The sequence below is a fragment of the Mirounga leonina genome, unplaced genomic scaffold (genome assembly GCF_011800145.1).
Source record: "Mirounga leonina isolate KUSES-001 unplaced genomic scaffold, KU_Mleo_1.0 Mir_418, whole genome shotgun sequence".
Classification (NCBI taxonomy): domain Eukaryota; kingdom Metazoa; phylum Chordata; class Mammalia; order Carnivora; family Phocidae; genus Mirounga; species Mirounga leonina.
Window position 1 is genome coordinate 13702306 of NW_023270739.1, and position 16611 is coordinate 13718916.

The 16611-nt window shown below is 40.8% G+C and overlaps 1 protein-coding gene across 1 annotated transcript in view; it reads left to right on the forward strand.

Annotated features, from left to right (window-relative positions):
• Nucleotides 1–16611, forward strand: part of ALDH1L2 (aldehyde dehydrogenase 1 family member L2) — a 63739-nt gene that overhangs the window by 3395 nt on the left and 43733 nt on the right. Inside the window, exons 2-3 of the mRNA XM_034987683.1 lie at nt 11159–11303; nt 15194–15428. Of these exons, the coding sequence (XP_034843574.1) occupies nt 11159–11303; nt 15194–15428 (380 nt within the window). The remainder of the gene's footprint in view (nt 1–11158; nt 11304–15193; nt 15429–16611) is intronic.

The following is a 16611-nucleotide window of genomic DNA, read 5'->3' on the forward strand; positions in this document are numbered from 1 at the left end:
CCAGGCACTGATATAAATGCTTTACATATATACTCACTTAACATCTCAATGAGGTAGGTACAATTAGTATGCCCATTTTACAGATAAAGTAACTGAGACCCAGATAAGTTAAATAACTTTTTTAGAGTCTCACAGCCAGAAAGCATAAAACAATAAACAAGAAATAAACAGTCTCTGCTTTCAGAAAAGTCCATAGACATCCCTATTTTAAAAATCTGTTATCCTTTTTATAATAAAAAAAAATGTTGGCCAGATATCCCAGAAAGTCCTCATGAATACATTCTTTATATGATTATGCAATAGGAAAATCAAGTTGCACAAGTTTGGCCTTTACGGTGGTGTCATGAGTTTTGTTTGAATCTTACACAGTTACATCTGTTGCCTCTGACTATTAGTCTGAGGGTTTGTTACAATAAGTAACATGGGCTTTTACACTATTGCAAGCTACAGCCTGTCAATGCACTGAAAGTGGGTTATTAGGTTGGCTTTTATTTCCACTATCTGCTCAATTCTCAAACACTAGAGGAGTGCCCACCCAAAGTTAATTCATGCCTCACCTGAGTATGTGTCAACATAGAAATAAGACAGTATCATTCTCCTGCTTAAAGTCATTCAGTGGATATCAATGTCTTCACAATAAGGTCCAAATTATTTTATATAGACAAGACTCTCCCTAATTGGTCTTTTAACTATCCCTAGAGTGTCACTTGTCATCACTCTCCAATTTCCTGTATTGAACCCACTTTGCCCACTTATTCATTTCTTTGTAAATGCTGCCCCCTCTGCCTGAAATTTCCCAAGGACCTCCCATAATCCCCACCCTTCTCTTGGCCAATCCCTAACATGAGTGCTCTAAGATTCAGTTAGGGAGTTCTCTTCTTGGGAAGCCTACCAGACTTCCACACCCACGCTATGCTCTCCTATCCTAGCACTATGATGTCAATATGTCTTTACTTGTGTGTCTTTCGTGTTAACTGGTAAACTCCTGAGGACAGGGACCAGTCTTCTTTGCACTTTCACTGTAGAGATCCCAAAGAAAAATGCCCAGGGAAGCCAAACAGGTGAAACAAATGAAGGACTAGCTGACTATTGCTACATGGAAATGTAGACCACGGTTGACAAACCTCCTGATTTCTAAAAAGAGGTCAGAAATTCAGCCCACTAATGTGAAACCTCCTAAAAATATTATCACAGCTCTTTGATAAATGCTCAGTGGGCCAAATAAAACATTCTTGCTGGACACCTGATTTGCAGTCCCTCCCATGCTCTGTGCACAGAGCACGGTAAATACCCAAAACAAACCCAGTGAGTACCTCTTGCACACTGTCAGGCATGATTTGGGGCACCATGTGCCGAAGGCTCCACAAGGTGTTAGGCACCTCGCTGTCTCTGAAAAATTGACTTTGTTTTATTCTTTTGTGGAAAGGCCCTTCGTGTAAAACTGTCAGTTCTCACAATTCCTGATGGGGATACCTTTGGCCTTATTTAACACCCTACTGTTCTATTATGGTAGCTTCTGCTTCACAAAAGCACTTTGGATCAGGGCAGACTCATAGTACTGAGCCTTTAAGTTTTCTATAGAAAACTATGTGGTTTTTGTTTGTTTGCTTGTATTTTAATCGTTGGAGCATAATCAGAGCCCACTAAATTTGCTTCCTGAAGGATTCCACCAGGATGTGGAGAGCCTGGGAATGTAACATTGAATAGTTTAAAAAGCAAAAGCTCTGGGGGTGCCTTGGTGGCTCAGTCAGTAGAGTGTTGACTCTCGATCTCGGGGTTGTGAGTTCCAGCCCCATGTTGGCTGTAGAGATTACTTAAAAATACAATCTTAAAAAAAAAAAAAAAAGGCAAAAGCTCTGTTGCCAGGCAGAATGTTATCAGTAGAGAACTCCAAGATAATAGCACTTACCACCCAGATTTAGAAATGCTGTGGGTTGGGGGGCGGAGCAAGATGACGGAGGAGTAGGAGACCTGGATTTCGTCTCCTCTCAGGAATTCAGCTGGATAGGGATCAAACCATTCTGAACACCTACGAACTCAACAGGAGATGGAAGAAAAGAATAGCAGCAACTCTCTGAACAGAAAAGCGACCACTTTCTGGAAGGTAGGACGTGCAGAGAAGTGAATCCGAAGCGATATTTGGGAGGATAGACGGCGGGGGAGGGGCCTCCGTCGGCCGCTTCTGGCAAGTGATAGAGCCGCGGAGCACAAAATCGGAACTTTTAAAAGTCTGCTCCACTGAGGGACATCACTCTAGTGGCTAAGGGGGGGTTGAACCCTCGGGGACAGTGTGGTCTCGGGACCCTCGGGGTCACAGAAAGACCGGGGGTGCCTGAGTGCGTCAGAGCTCCCAGGTAACGGAGCAGGGAAGCCGGCTGCAGAGGCGGAGCCCAGGCGCGGGCTCTCAGCTCGAGGTTGCCATAAACCGTGATCCGCGGCACCGTCGGGCCACTGCTCCTCCAGCAGGGACCCAACAAGCGGCAGATCCGGGGAGACTCACCTTCCTCCCCCGGGAGGAGTGGCGCGGGAGTGCACCGCAGGGATCTGCTGGGTTTGGAGACTCCACACGGGGTCGGGTGCCAGAGATAGAAACGCTCGGTCACAGGCCGGGTGAGCACGGAGTGCGGCCGGAAACCGGGGAGATGGGAGTGACTGCTTTTCTCTTGGGGGCGCACTGAGGAGCGGGGCCTGAGTTCTCGACTCCTCCAGGGTGGAGATTGGGAGGCCGCCATTTTCACTCTCGTCCTCCAAACAAGAAAAATACGCAGCCAAGAATACTATATCCAGCTAGACTGTCATTGAAAATAGAAGGAGAGATAAAAAGCTTCCAGGACCAAACAAAAACTAAAAGAATTTGTAAACACAAAACCAGCCCTACAAGAAATATTGAAAGGGGTCCTCTAAGCAAAGAGAGAGCCTAAAAGTAACATAGACCAGAAAGGAACACAGACAATATACAGTACCAGTCACCTTACAGGCAATACGATGGCACTAAATTCATATCTTTAAATAGTTACCCTGAATGTAAATGGGCTAAACGCCCCAATCAAAAGACACAGGGTATCAGATTGGATAAAAAAACAAGACCCATCAATATGCTGTCTGCAAGAGACTCATTTTAGACCCAAAGACACCTCCAGATTGAAAGTGAGGGGGTGGAAAACCATTTATCATGCTAATGGACATCAAAAGAAAGCTAGGGTGGCAATCCTTACATCAGACAAATTAGATTTTAAACCAAAGACTATAATAAGAGATGAGGAAGGGCACTATATCATACTTAAAGAGTCTATCCAACAAGAAGATCTAACAACTGTAAATATCTGTGCCCTAACATGGGAACAGCCAATTATATAAGCCAATTAATAACAAAATCAAAGAAACACATCGACAACAATACAATAATAGTGGGGGACTTTAGCACCCCCCTCACTGAAATGGACAGATCGTCTAAGCAAAAGATCAACAAGGAAATAAAGACTTTAAATGACACACTGGACCAAATGGACTTCACAGATATATTCAGAGCATTCCATCCCAAAGCAACAGAACATACATTCTTCTCTAGTGCCCAGGGAACATTCTCCAGAATAGATCACATCCTAGGTCATAAATCAGGTCTCAACCAGTACCAAAAGATTGGGATCATGCCCTGCATATATTCGGACCACAATGCTTTGAAATTAGAACTCAATCACAAGAGGAAAGTCGGAAAGAACTCAAATACATGGAGGTTAAGAGCATCCTACTAAAGAATGAATGGGTCAACCAGGAAATTAAAGAAGAGTTAAAAAAAATTCACGGAAACAAATGAGAATGAAAACACAACTGTTCAAAATCTTTGGGATGCAGCAAAGGCGGTCCTAAGAGGAAAGTAGATAGCAATACAAGCCTTTCTCAAGAAACAAGAAAGGTCTCAAATTCACAACCTAACCCTTCACCTAAAGGAGCTGGAGAAAGAACAGCAAATAAAGCCTAAACCCAGCAGGATAAGAGAATTAATAACGATCAGAGCAGAAATCAATGAAATAGAAACCAAAAGAACAGTGGAACAGATCAACGAAACTAGGAGCTGGTTCTTTGAAAGAATTAATAAGATTGATAAACCCCTGTCCAGACTTATCAAAAAGAAAAGAGAAATGACCCAAATAAATAAAATCATGAATGAAAGAGGAGAGATCACAACCAACACCAAAGAAATACAATTAGGAGAACATATTATGACCAACTATATGCCAGCAAATTAGATAATCTGGAAGAAATGGATGCATTCCTAGAGATGTATCAACTACCAAAACTGAACCAGGTAGAAATAGAAAACCTGAATAGACCCATAACCACTAAGGAAATTGAAGCAGTAATCAAAAATCTCCCAACAAATAAGAGCCCAGGGCCAGATGGCTTCCCAAGGGAATTCTAACAAACATTTCAAGAAGAATTAATACCTATTCTTCTGAAACTGTTCCAAAAAATAGAAATGGAAGAAAGACTTCCAAACTCATTTTATGAGGCCAGGATTACCTTGATCCCAAAATCAGACAAAGACCCCATCAAAAAGGAGAATTACAGACCAATATCCCTGATGAACATGGATGCAAAAATTCTCACCAAAATACTAGCCAATAGGATCCAACAGTACATTAAAAGGATTATTTACCACGACCAAGTGGGATTTATTCCTGGGCTGCAAGTTTGGTTCAACATCTGCAACTCAATCAATGTGATACAATACATTAATAAAGGAAAGAACAAGAACCATATGGTCCTCTCAATAGATGCAGAAAAAGCATTTGACAAAGTACGGCATCCTTTCTTGATAAGAACTCTTCAGAGTGTAGGGATAGAGGGTATATACCTCAATATCATAAAAGCCATCTATGAAAAACCCACAGCGAATATCATTCTCAATGGGGAAAAACTGAGAGCTTTCCCTCTAAGGTCAGGAACACGGCAGGGATGTCCACTATCACCACTGCTATTCAACATAGTACTAGAAGTCCTAGCCACAGCAATCAGACAACAAAAGGAAATAAGAGGTATCTGAATCGGCAAAGAAGAAGTCAAACTCTCACTCTTTGCAGATGATATGATACTTTATGTGGAAAACCCAAAAGACTCCACCCCAAAACTGCTAGAACTCATACAGGAATTCAGTCAAGTGGCAGGATATAAAATCAATGCACAGAAATCAGTGACATTCCTATACACCAACAACAAGACAGAAGAAAGAGAAATTAAGGAGTCGATCCCATTTACAACTGCACCCAAAACCATAAGATACCTAGGAATAAATCTAACCAAAGAGGCAAAGGATCTGTACTCAGAAAACTATAAAATACTCATGAAAGAAATTGAGGAAGACACAAAGAAATGGAAAAATGTTCCACGGTCATGGATTGGAAGAACAAATATCGTGAAGATGTCAATACTACCTAGAGCAATCTACACATTCAATGCAATCCCTATCAAAATACCATCCACTTTTTTCAAAGAAATGGAACAAATAATCCTAACACTTGTATGGAACAAGAAAAGACCCCGAATAGGCAGAAGAATGTTGAAAAAGAAAAGCAAAGCTGGTGGCATCACAATTCCGGACTTCAAGCTCTATTACAAAACTGTAATCATCAAGACAGTATGGTACTGGCACAAAAACACATAGATCAATGGAACAGGATAGCGAGCCCAGAAATGGACCCTCAACTCTATGGTCAACTAATCTTCGACAAAGCAGGAAAGAATGTCCAATGGAAAAAAGACAGTCTCTTCAACAAATGGTGTTGGGAACATTGGACAGCCACATGCAGAAGAATGAAACTGGACCATTTCCTTATATCACACACAAAAATAGACTCAAAATGGATGAAAGACCTAAATGTGAGACAGGAGTCCATCAAAATCCTAAAGGAGAACACAGGCAGCAACCTCTTCGACCTCAGCCGCAGCAACTTCTTCCTAGAAACATCGCCAAAGGCAAGGGAAGCAAGGGCAAAAATGAACAATTGGGACTTCATCAAGATAAAAAGCTTTTGCACAGCAAAAGAAACAGTCAACAAAACCAAAAGACAACCGACAGAATGGGAGAAGATATTTGCAAATGACATATCAGATAAAGGGCTAGTATCCAAAATCTATAAAGAACTTCTCAAAGTCAACACCCAAAGAACAAAGAATCCAATCAAGAAATGGGCAGAAGACTTGAACAGACATTTTTTTCCAAGAATACATCCAAATGGCCAACAGACACATGAAAAAGTGCTCAACATTGCTCGGCATCAGGGAAATCCAAATCAAAACCTCGATGAGATACCACCTCACACCAGTCAAAATGGCTAAAATTAACAAGTCAGGAAACGACAGATGTTGGCGGGGATGCAGAGAAAGGGGAACCCTCCTACATTGTTGGTGGGAATGCAAGCTGGTGCAACCACTCTGGAAAACAGTATGGAGGTTCCTCAAAAAGTTGAAAATAGAGCTACTGTACGACCCAGCAATTGCACTACTGGATATTTACCCCAAAGATACAAATGTAGTGATCTGAAAGGGTACGTGCTCCCCAATGTTTATAGCAGCAATGTCCACAATAGCCAAACTATGGGAAGAGCCAAGATGTCCATCAACAGATGAATGGATAAAGAAGATGTGGTATATATATACATATATATATGTATATATATACACACACACACAATGGAATATTTTTTTTTTAAGATTTTATTTATTTATTTGACAGAGAGAGACACAGCGAAAGAGGGAACACAAGCAGGGGGAGTGGGAGAAGGAGAAGCAGGCCTCCCGCCGAGCAGGGAGCCCGATGTGGGGCTCGATCCCAGGACCCTGGCATCATGACCTGAGCCGAAGGCAGACACTCAACAACTGAGCCACCCAGGCGCCCCACACACAATGGAATATTATGCAGCCATTAAAAAAAAAACAAAAAACGAAGTCTTGCCATTTGCAATGATGTGGATGGAACTAGAGGGTATTATGCTAAGCAAAATAAGTCAGTCAGAGAAAGACAAGTATCATATGATCTCACTGATATGAGGAATTCTTAATCTCAGGAAACAAACTGAAGGTGGCTGGAGTTGTGGGGGGTGGGAGGGATGGGGTGGCTGGGTGATAGCCATTGGGGATGGTATGTGCTATGTGAGCGCTATGAATCATAGACTATTGAATCATAGACCTGTACCTCTGAAACAAATAATACATTATATATTAAAAAAAAAAAAAAAAAAGAAGAAGATAGTAGGAAGGGAAAAATGAAGGGGGGGAAATCGGAGGGGGAGATGAACCATGAGAGACTATGGTCTCTGAGAAACAAACTGAGGGTTCTAGAGGGGAGGGGGCCAGGGGAATGGGTTAGCCTGGTGATGGGTATTAAAGAGGGCACGTACTGCATGGATCACTGGGTGTTATACGCAAACAATCATGGAACACTACATCAAAAACTAATGATATAATGTGGTGATTAACATAACATAATAAAATAAAATAAAATAAAGAAATGCTGTGGGTCATTTTATGCCCCACCCTCTTCTTTCTCACCAATGTAACAGGCAATATATAGTGCCTCAAAGAATGTTCTCTGGTCATCAGACCCACCCTGCAAATGAATGGTGCCATCTCTTCTGTCAGGACCACCAGGTATTTCTTTAAAAAGTCTAAAGATGGAACTATTTCCCACAATTCGCCTGTCAAACTGTTGCCATATTTTTCTTTAAAAAACGGTGGGGGAGGAACGGACCTTCAACATAGGAAAGGGATAGAAGTGTATCTACCGAAGTGAGACAGATCTGGTTTGACTCCTGCCTCTGTCCCTCGTTAGCAGGTTACTTGACCTCCCTGAGCCTTGTGCGTTCTCATGAGTAACACTGGTTACTCTGAGTCCTAAAGACATATGATAAATAGTTGATACATTTTTAAAAATTAATGAATTGGGCTCAATGCAGTACTGGGCTCATGGCACATTTCCAGTAGGAAAGATCAGCATTTTTTATTTACCCAGGTATTACCTATGGTATTGTTATTAATAATAATAATAGTTAACATTTGTTGAGCATTCACTATTGCTACATGCTGCACGAAGGCATTACATGCTTTATCCTGATAAATCCTTATAACAACCTTATGAAATAGATACTATTATTATTCAGATTTTAAATGATGAGACCCAGCTCAAAATCATAGGGCCTGTGTTATGGGAAAACAATGGACACTAATAACCAGTTAGAATCTGAGGACTGCCACTTAGTAGCTATTTGACTCCAGGCTGTATCTTATCTTGTCTGAGTTTTAATTTCTCCATTTATAAAGTGGCTTAGGAATGCCTGTCTCCAGGAGTCACTGGGCAATCAAAATGAGGTAATATATATGAAATGCCTGGCACATACTAGAGTCTCGTTAAAATGTTTGCTATTACTTCCAGCCCTGCATCCTCACCCAGACTCCCCAGGGCAGAATCTTTTTGTGTAGCAGGCAGGCACACGCTCTCCATATAGCAGAGATTCTCTGACTTGAGAGTGCCTCTAAGTCAATGGGAAGCTTGTTAAAATGCAGCTTCCTAGGCCCCCGAGTCTAACTTAGTAAATCTGGGGTGGGGCCCAGGGACCCACACTTTTAGCACAACCTCCCTGCTGATTCCGCCAACACAGCAGTCAGTGCTCAGATCATAGCTGGAGAAATAAGACTGAGGTAGAATATCCCAGTCTGGTTTTTTGGAATTACGTTAACTCATTGTAAACACAGTGTTGGAAACTCACCTTTGTAGCTTAGCTTTAGCATTAAGCTCAGAAACTGTTTCAAGGAATGTAGTATTTCCAAAGATACTGACATCTCTTTAAACGCTGTCTTTCAATCTGGAATTGAACTCCAAGTAACATTACATTTGAGTCAGCCCAGCCTCTTGGCTCTTCTGTGTTCTAAGAGTAGTATTTTAGAGTTCTTAGAATACCTACTGTTCATAGTAGTGTGAGGTAAAGTCAAATTTTTAAGATAGCCAACATGTCGGTTCTATTTCAAGAAACAACATTAATGATAAGATTTGGAGATAGAATATTTACGGAACATTTTGATGTTTTTGATAAGAATAAATGAAATAATCATGTATTATCTATAGGCAAACTGTGCTATTGTTACAGAGTTAATCTGTTTGCCTGGACATATTTGTTACATGTTGAAGCTCTAGGCTCTTTGGAGATAAAAACTTTGACTTGGCCTTGGAAAAGAATTTTTTAACTAAAACCTTAATTGTTTAATTGTCAGTTCAATTACAGGGAACATGTGAACCCATATGCTTTTAAATTCATGCCTAAAAGGGGATGCTGTTTACACCCTTAATAAAGTGAGAAATAAAGGAAAATTGTTTCCTCATAATCCAGTTTTCACAGTGAGGCTTGACTAATTTAGAATGACTTTCTAGAACATTAAAGAATCCCATTTAGAGTGAAGGAAAAAAAAATTCTAAATCCAAATCCTGTGGAGCTGTGTTCTACCAGGGAGGAATGTGCATATGAAGTCATGACCCCCTGATGACCGTCTCTACACCTGCGATCCTACATCTAGACTGTTCCACCTGTGGCTTTTCATTACGGTCTTAACAATCGTCATATCAACTTATCACCCTAGATTTGTGAAAAGGTTCCTTTTGGGGAGAATTTACGGGAGGTATAATTACTTAAAGAGAGTTCTTTAAGACTATAACCCTTAGTGCTACTATTGTCTGTATGGTATCTGTATTTTTTTGATAATCAATGTACTTTTGTACATCCATGTTAATCTTCTAAAAGGAAAAAAAAAGAGATGGGTGGTGGTGGTAGCTCATTTTGATTATTTTATTTTTAAGTACATTTGTAGGCTTTAGAGCCAGACAGACCTGGATTCAAATCCCACCTCTCCTCCTTTTTGCCACTATGACTTTGGGGATATTTCTAAGCCCTGGTTTTCTTCATTCATAAAATAGTGTAAAACAGGAAATAATAAAATATGATAGTTGCAGTGATTAAATGAAATGAAATGATGTGTAGGCCTTAATTCTTTATCTGAAACCTGTGGGACAAAATATGTTTTGGGCTTCAGAATTATCCACATTTTAGAAAATTAACATGGTACATAGATAGTACATTCCATACAATTCACAGCAGGGTATGGGACAGTACCTGTAACCTAACACATTGATCTTTCTGCAGCAATACATATAAATATTCATATAGTCCTTATAAATACTGTAAATAAAGACTATAAATAACAGTATGTCCATCATGTCAAGTTTGAAGCCAAATGAATTTGCACAAACTTACAAGAACTTTGGACTATAAAGAACATTGAACATTCCATTAGAGCAATCCAGGTGTTGAGGCCAAATGGATTTGGGCCACTTACCAAGGACTTTGGAATTCTGGGCTATACAAAGAAACACGACACTGTCTAGGATGTGGCAAAACCTCTAAGACATTATCGAAGCTTTTACTTAAACAGTACTTTGTGTCAGACACTGCACTAAACTTATTGCCTAATAAATCTTCTACTTCGATCAAAATTGTGTGAGGCTGGTGTTAGTATTCCCATTTTATGGGTGAGGAAAAAAAGGCAACAGAAGTTAGTCACTTGCTTAAGGCCACACGACTGAACAAGAGTGGTGCTAGATTTTGACCTCAGATAGTTTAGCTCTAGGGTCTGCTTGTGACGCCTGTATTATAGACCATGTGTTAGCTCTTGGTCTCCTTTGGAAGTTAAGAGATGAGTTCAGCTCTTCTCTCTATATAGCAAGGCCTTAAAAGCATCGTCATGTTGAGGCAGATCTTGCTCTGAGTTAAACTCCTTTTAACTATGAAACTTACACTTACTAATTAACATCTGGCTTCATTTCACCAAGGAGTAGGAATGGCTTGTAAAATATATGCAATCCCAGTGATTATGGTGAATAATCAGGGGAATTAGAGCAAAGGGGAAAAGAGAAATTCTTCCGTATGAAATTATTTTCACTATTATCTATGTATAATGTAGCCTGGGTACAGCGTATGTCAGTAAAAATTTTATTTTGTAGACCTTTGAGATTTTTCTTGTCCTCAAGTCATCTCGTATGATTGAAAAAAGAGGGTTTATCATCCATATGTCTTCTATCCATGCCAACATCTGTCATTGTTAAATTGTTTCACAGGTTTATTTAAAAAACAAGCTGAAGTTGGCCCTTATTGGCCAGAGCCTCTTTGGACAGGAAGTCTACAGCCAGCTCTGCAAAGAGGGCCACCGAGTTGTAGGCGTGTTCACAGTGCCAGACAAGGATGGAAAAGCTGACCCGCTGGGTGAGTGTATCTTGGAACCTGCTGAATCAAGGACTCCTCACTGACCCAGCCAGCACAGACCCCAGCTCAGACCCCCACCCCTCATTAGCATGTCTACACTTCTACTTCTTTGCCACAGGCTCCAAAGACCCAGCTGCCACATCTACCCTACCTATTGAAAGCCTTCACAAGCTAAGTCTGATTTAATGATGGAGACTCAATTCTCCTTTCTCCATGGGCCCAAGACAAAGGTGCAGGGCCCCATCATATTAAGAGTTTCTCCACTTACCTCCAAGGTAATCACCAGGTCCATCAGAGGAATTTCCATGCATATGTTTTTTTCTGAACTATGCCTGTGACTTTCCAAAAGTGTTATGGAACATCTAGAATAATGTCTGATTCAGAGGTGCCAGTGGAAACGAAGGGAGGGCCACATCCAAGAACAGGAATCGATGTGGGGTCATAAAGAATGCATTTATGTCAGAACGATTGTAGCTGTGACTGCTTGGCTGTTAAGGTGAGGTTAAAGAAGATAGCCATCCTCAAAGCAAACCCTCGGTGGGAGTCTGATTTGCAAGCTATACAGTTGACCCTTGAACAATGCAGGGGTTAGAGGCGCTGACCCCCTGCACAGTCAAAGATCCACGTATAACTTTTGACTCCCCCAACACTTAACTACTAAAAGCCTACTGTTGACCAGAAGGAAGTCTTACTGATAACATAAGCAGTTGATTACCACAGCTTTTATATATGTATTATACAGTGTATTCTCACAATAAAGTAAGTTAGAGAAAAGAAAATGTTATTTAAAAAAATCATAAGGAAGCGAAAATACATTTACAGTATTATATTTATCAAAAAAATTTCACCTGTAAGTAGACCCACACCGTTCAAACCTGTATTTTTCAAGAGTCAACTATAGTTATGTTGCAAATAGGTGTAAGACACAGAGATAGAAACAGTCTACAAACTGCCCAGATAGGGAATAAGAATGAGCAACCAGACATCTTGGCTTTCGAATTAGATCTTCACAAATCACTGGTACAATGTGACAGATAGGTTGGAAAATACTAATCTGTGATAACCCTTAAATTTTATGCTTTTTTTCTCAAAAGCAGCAGCTCTGAGGTTTATCCTAATTCCTGTTACTACTTTAAAAACTACTATATTTTTACACTATTTTTCAAGGTCAAGCTAAAAAAAAAAGTTGGGTCAAGAGCACATATGCACATATGAATTTAATCACTTGATTTAGAAATTATCCTTGTTTCAGAAAAAGGTTATCCCAACATGGGGAATTCTGAGGGAAACTGCCTCATGAATTTAGACGTGGCTCCCAAGGCAGAAGGGGACAGATTCCTATTACTGGGATTATCTGTGCTATTATTATCTATTCCCACCAGCCTTGTGTGGGGGATATTTTGGAGGACTCATATTTGGGATATCGGATTGGCTATTGAATCAGGGAGACCCCAAATAATATTAGCTTAAGTGACATAGAAGTCCATTTCTCAAGTCTGAGTTGGCTGTGAGAGCTGTCGTAGCAGCTTTATACCGATCACGATGCAGGCTCCTGCCCTTTTTGTTTCATCTTTATCAACACTGGGCTTCCATCTCATGGTCCAAGATAGCTGCCTTTAGTCCCAACTATCAAATCTGCATTCTAGCAAGCAGGAAAGGAAAGAGGGGAAGCAGAGGGCAAGCCTTTATTCAGGATATCATCCAGAAGTTGCACATATTAGTCCCACTTGTATCCCACTGGCTAGAACTTGGTCACAGGCCAAATCTATTTGCAGAATAGACTGAGAAATGTAGATTTTATTCAGAGTGGCTATGTGCTCAGCTAAAGTACAGGAATCCTTGCTAAGAAACGAAGGGGGGCAACTAGCAGTCTCTGCCATGTACGTGAACTTGAGAAGAATTGCAAGCATGTGACTAATCTTAAAGTTCCTTCCAAAGGATGTCCTGGGAAACTTTCCCTAGTGTCTGGTCCCAGGGCTGGGACCTCCTGTCTATTGGTCATGGTCATTTGGGCTGCTGGCATAACATAGATAAGAAAAAATACCAATCTGACTTGTAGAGTAGGCTGGGATGTGGTACAGATATAGTTAACAGTATATGTTTTGGAGTCGTGGAATTCATTCTGCCTCTGCCACTTACTTGCTGCATATGATGATGGGCAAGTTACTAAAACTCACTAAGCTTAGTTCAACAGCACCCATCTTGCACAGATTAAATGAAGTGAGGTATGTAATGTGCGCAGCCCTGCACCTAGTTCATGCAAAGGGATCAAAATGACAATGGCTAACTAGTCTTGCTGTCAGAATAGTCAACTAGAGCAGCCAAAAATAGCCCTGGGGCAGCCACATATCAATATGGAAGAATAACCGGTGGATGCCTCAAGCCTATTTCGGTGGTGTATATTTTTAAAAATGAAGACTTCTAAGTTTCTCATCCCATTTTTCTTTCCTAGTCTAACCTTCCACAATTTTCTCCCAATTTTACCTTTTGAACCACCATTTATTCATTTTCCTATCACCTGAAAATGAGTTGTTTTCAGTTTTTTGAACATTTTATGAACATTCACATTTTGTCAACATTATTTTACTGGTCTCTCCCATTCTCCCAAGTGAATTGATCAAGGCATTGGCTTGATGGCCAGATTCCTTCAGGACTCACTTAGGATTTGGAATTTAGGCTTTCTAGTGGAAGCATCATCCCATCCAAAGTCAATGAAGGTTGATGATCCAGAGGGAGAGAAAGGAAAGGGAGCCCAAAAACACAGATAAAAAGCCTTACTTGAAGCTCTTAAAAATCACCTAAAATGTAGTTGCTTTGTGTTGTTGGTAGAAAATAAGTATATATGCTTAATATATGTAAGGTATGTAGTTAGTAAAAGTGATATCTTATTATGGAAAAAAATGAGCTAGTGCTGTCTGCACTCTGGAGGGCCATTCCTTTTCCACAGAGAAGTAGATGGAGCCCTTCCTTTAGGAAAGGACATTTTCTGCAGGAAAGAGCCTTGGATCTTCTCCAGTATGGCAAAACCCTCACAAGGAGCATGTATTCTCCATTCTTGGCCTCTCTCTTCCACTAACTTATCTGACTGGTGAATTTGGGAGAAGGAATTAGACAAGCCCAGCTCAGCTCAAAAAACTTTCTCTCTTTATCTTTTGGGCTCTGTTTGGCGGGGAGAATGTGTTCAGATCTACAGTTTGCCTTCTGTTAAAAGAGACTTCCCTCCAGGAAATAGGCTTGGGAAGGGGCTCTTGGTTTTCCATCTGTGCCAGAGGCTGACTATGTCTAATCTGAGTGCTGATGTACCAGCACTTGGCTCCGAATCTAACAAACAAACAAATATTCTTTAAGTGGCTCTATCAGTAATAAAAGTATAATTTTTTTAATCTATGAAAGAAAAACTTCAGTTAAAATTTTAAAATGTGGGCACCTGGGTGGCTCAGTCATTAAGCATCTGCTTTCAGTTCAGGTCATGATCCCAGGGTCCTGGGATCGAGCCTCACATCGGGCTCCCTGCTCTGCAGGAAGCCTGCTTCTCCCTCTCCCACTCCCCCTGCTTCTGTTCTTCTCTCGCTGTGTCTCTCTCCGTCAAATAAATAAATAAAATCTTTTTAAAAAAATTTAAGTGTTACCTAGCTACAAACTTTTGAGTTTAAATCTATTATGCCTCAAATACATAGCTAAAAATCACGTTAGGAAAATGGGTGGATCATGATAAAATTGTAACAGGTCAAATTCTGGTCACAATCTAAATTGTTCTTTGCCATGTTTTCTTTGTCAATGTTTCATGAAGCTGTAAAACTGTAATGTGTGAATCCATAGCCATATTAACTTATGGCCAGTTTTTTGTTCATTTGTTTTTTAATAAAAATAACTTTCTCTTCCATGCTCAGCTCTAGCTGCAGAGAAAGACGGGACCCCTGTGTTCAAGTTCCCCAGATGGAGAGTCAAGGGCAAGACCATAAAGGAGGTGGCGGAGGCCTACGAATCTGTGGGAGCTGAGCTAAACGTGCTTCCCTTCTGCACACAGTTTATCCCCATGGATATAATTGACAGCCCAAAGCACGGCTCCATCATATATCACCCCTCGCTCCTTCCAAGTCACAGAGGAGCCTCTGCCATCAACTGGTGAGAATTTTTTTAATTATAGAGAAGATGGGCCTACTTCCATTGTCCTATAATCTTTCTGTTTTTTGCCTACGGGATCAAGAGAATAGCTGTGCTTAAGCAACTGGGAGGCCCTGACTGATTGCTACTCTTGCATGAACTCCCCTGAGACTTCAGTGCTGCAGAGGCTGGACAGCATCTCCAAGAATAGCCTATGGAGTACCAGCTCCATTGGATAGAACTTGGTAATTGAGCAAACAGAGGTTCTAGAGTCAGACAAGTTTGGGTTATGCTGGATTTCTTGATCACGGGACTTCTGAGAACCTTTTATATGTGCTTTAGTGAGAGCATCACAATCTCCAAGAGGGAATCTGAGTACACAGTGTTTCCAAACTTATTTGACCATAGAAATTTTCTTTCTTTTCTTTTCTTTTTTTTTTTGCCTAGAGCATCTCAAGTACATTTCACGGAATGCTGAGTTACCTGAAATTATCTTCTTCTTTTTTTTTAATTTAATTTTATTTTATTTTATTTATTTATTTATTTGAGAGAGAGAGAATGAGAGAGAGCAAGCACATGAAAGGGGGGAGGGTCAGAGGGAGAAGCAGACCCCCTGCTGAGCAAGGAGCCTGATATGGGACTCGATCCCGGGACTCCAGGATCATGACCTGAGCCGAAGGCAGTCGCTTAACCACCTGAGCCACCCAGGCGCCCCTTCTTTTTTTTTTTTTTAAGATTTTATTTATTTATTTGAGAGAGAGAGAATGAGAGACAGAGAGCACGAGACAGAGGAGGGTCAGAGTGAGAAGCAGACTCCCCACCGAGCAGGGAGCCCGATGCGGGACTCGATCCCGGGACTCCAGGATCATGACCTGAGCCGAAGGCAGTCGCTTAACCAACTGAGCCACCCAGGCGCCCTGAAATGATCTTCTTTGTTCTGTCTTCTCCTGTTTAACTTTAAGCTTCTTGAGGGAAGGGACTATGGTCTAACATTTTTATTGCTGCAGGTACACTATAAGGCCTGAATACCACAGGTGCACTTTTCTACCTTCTCTCCTTTACCTGTACATCTCCCTGATATCGCTCAGTGTCAGGTTATTAAATAGGCAGAGAACTACACTAAGTTTAAATGTGGTGAATGACATTTCATTGTATTTGGCATGAATTGATTTCTTTTTTGCTCTTGTAATTGTATCGTGTGGTT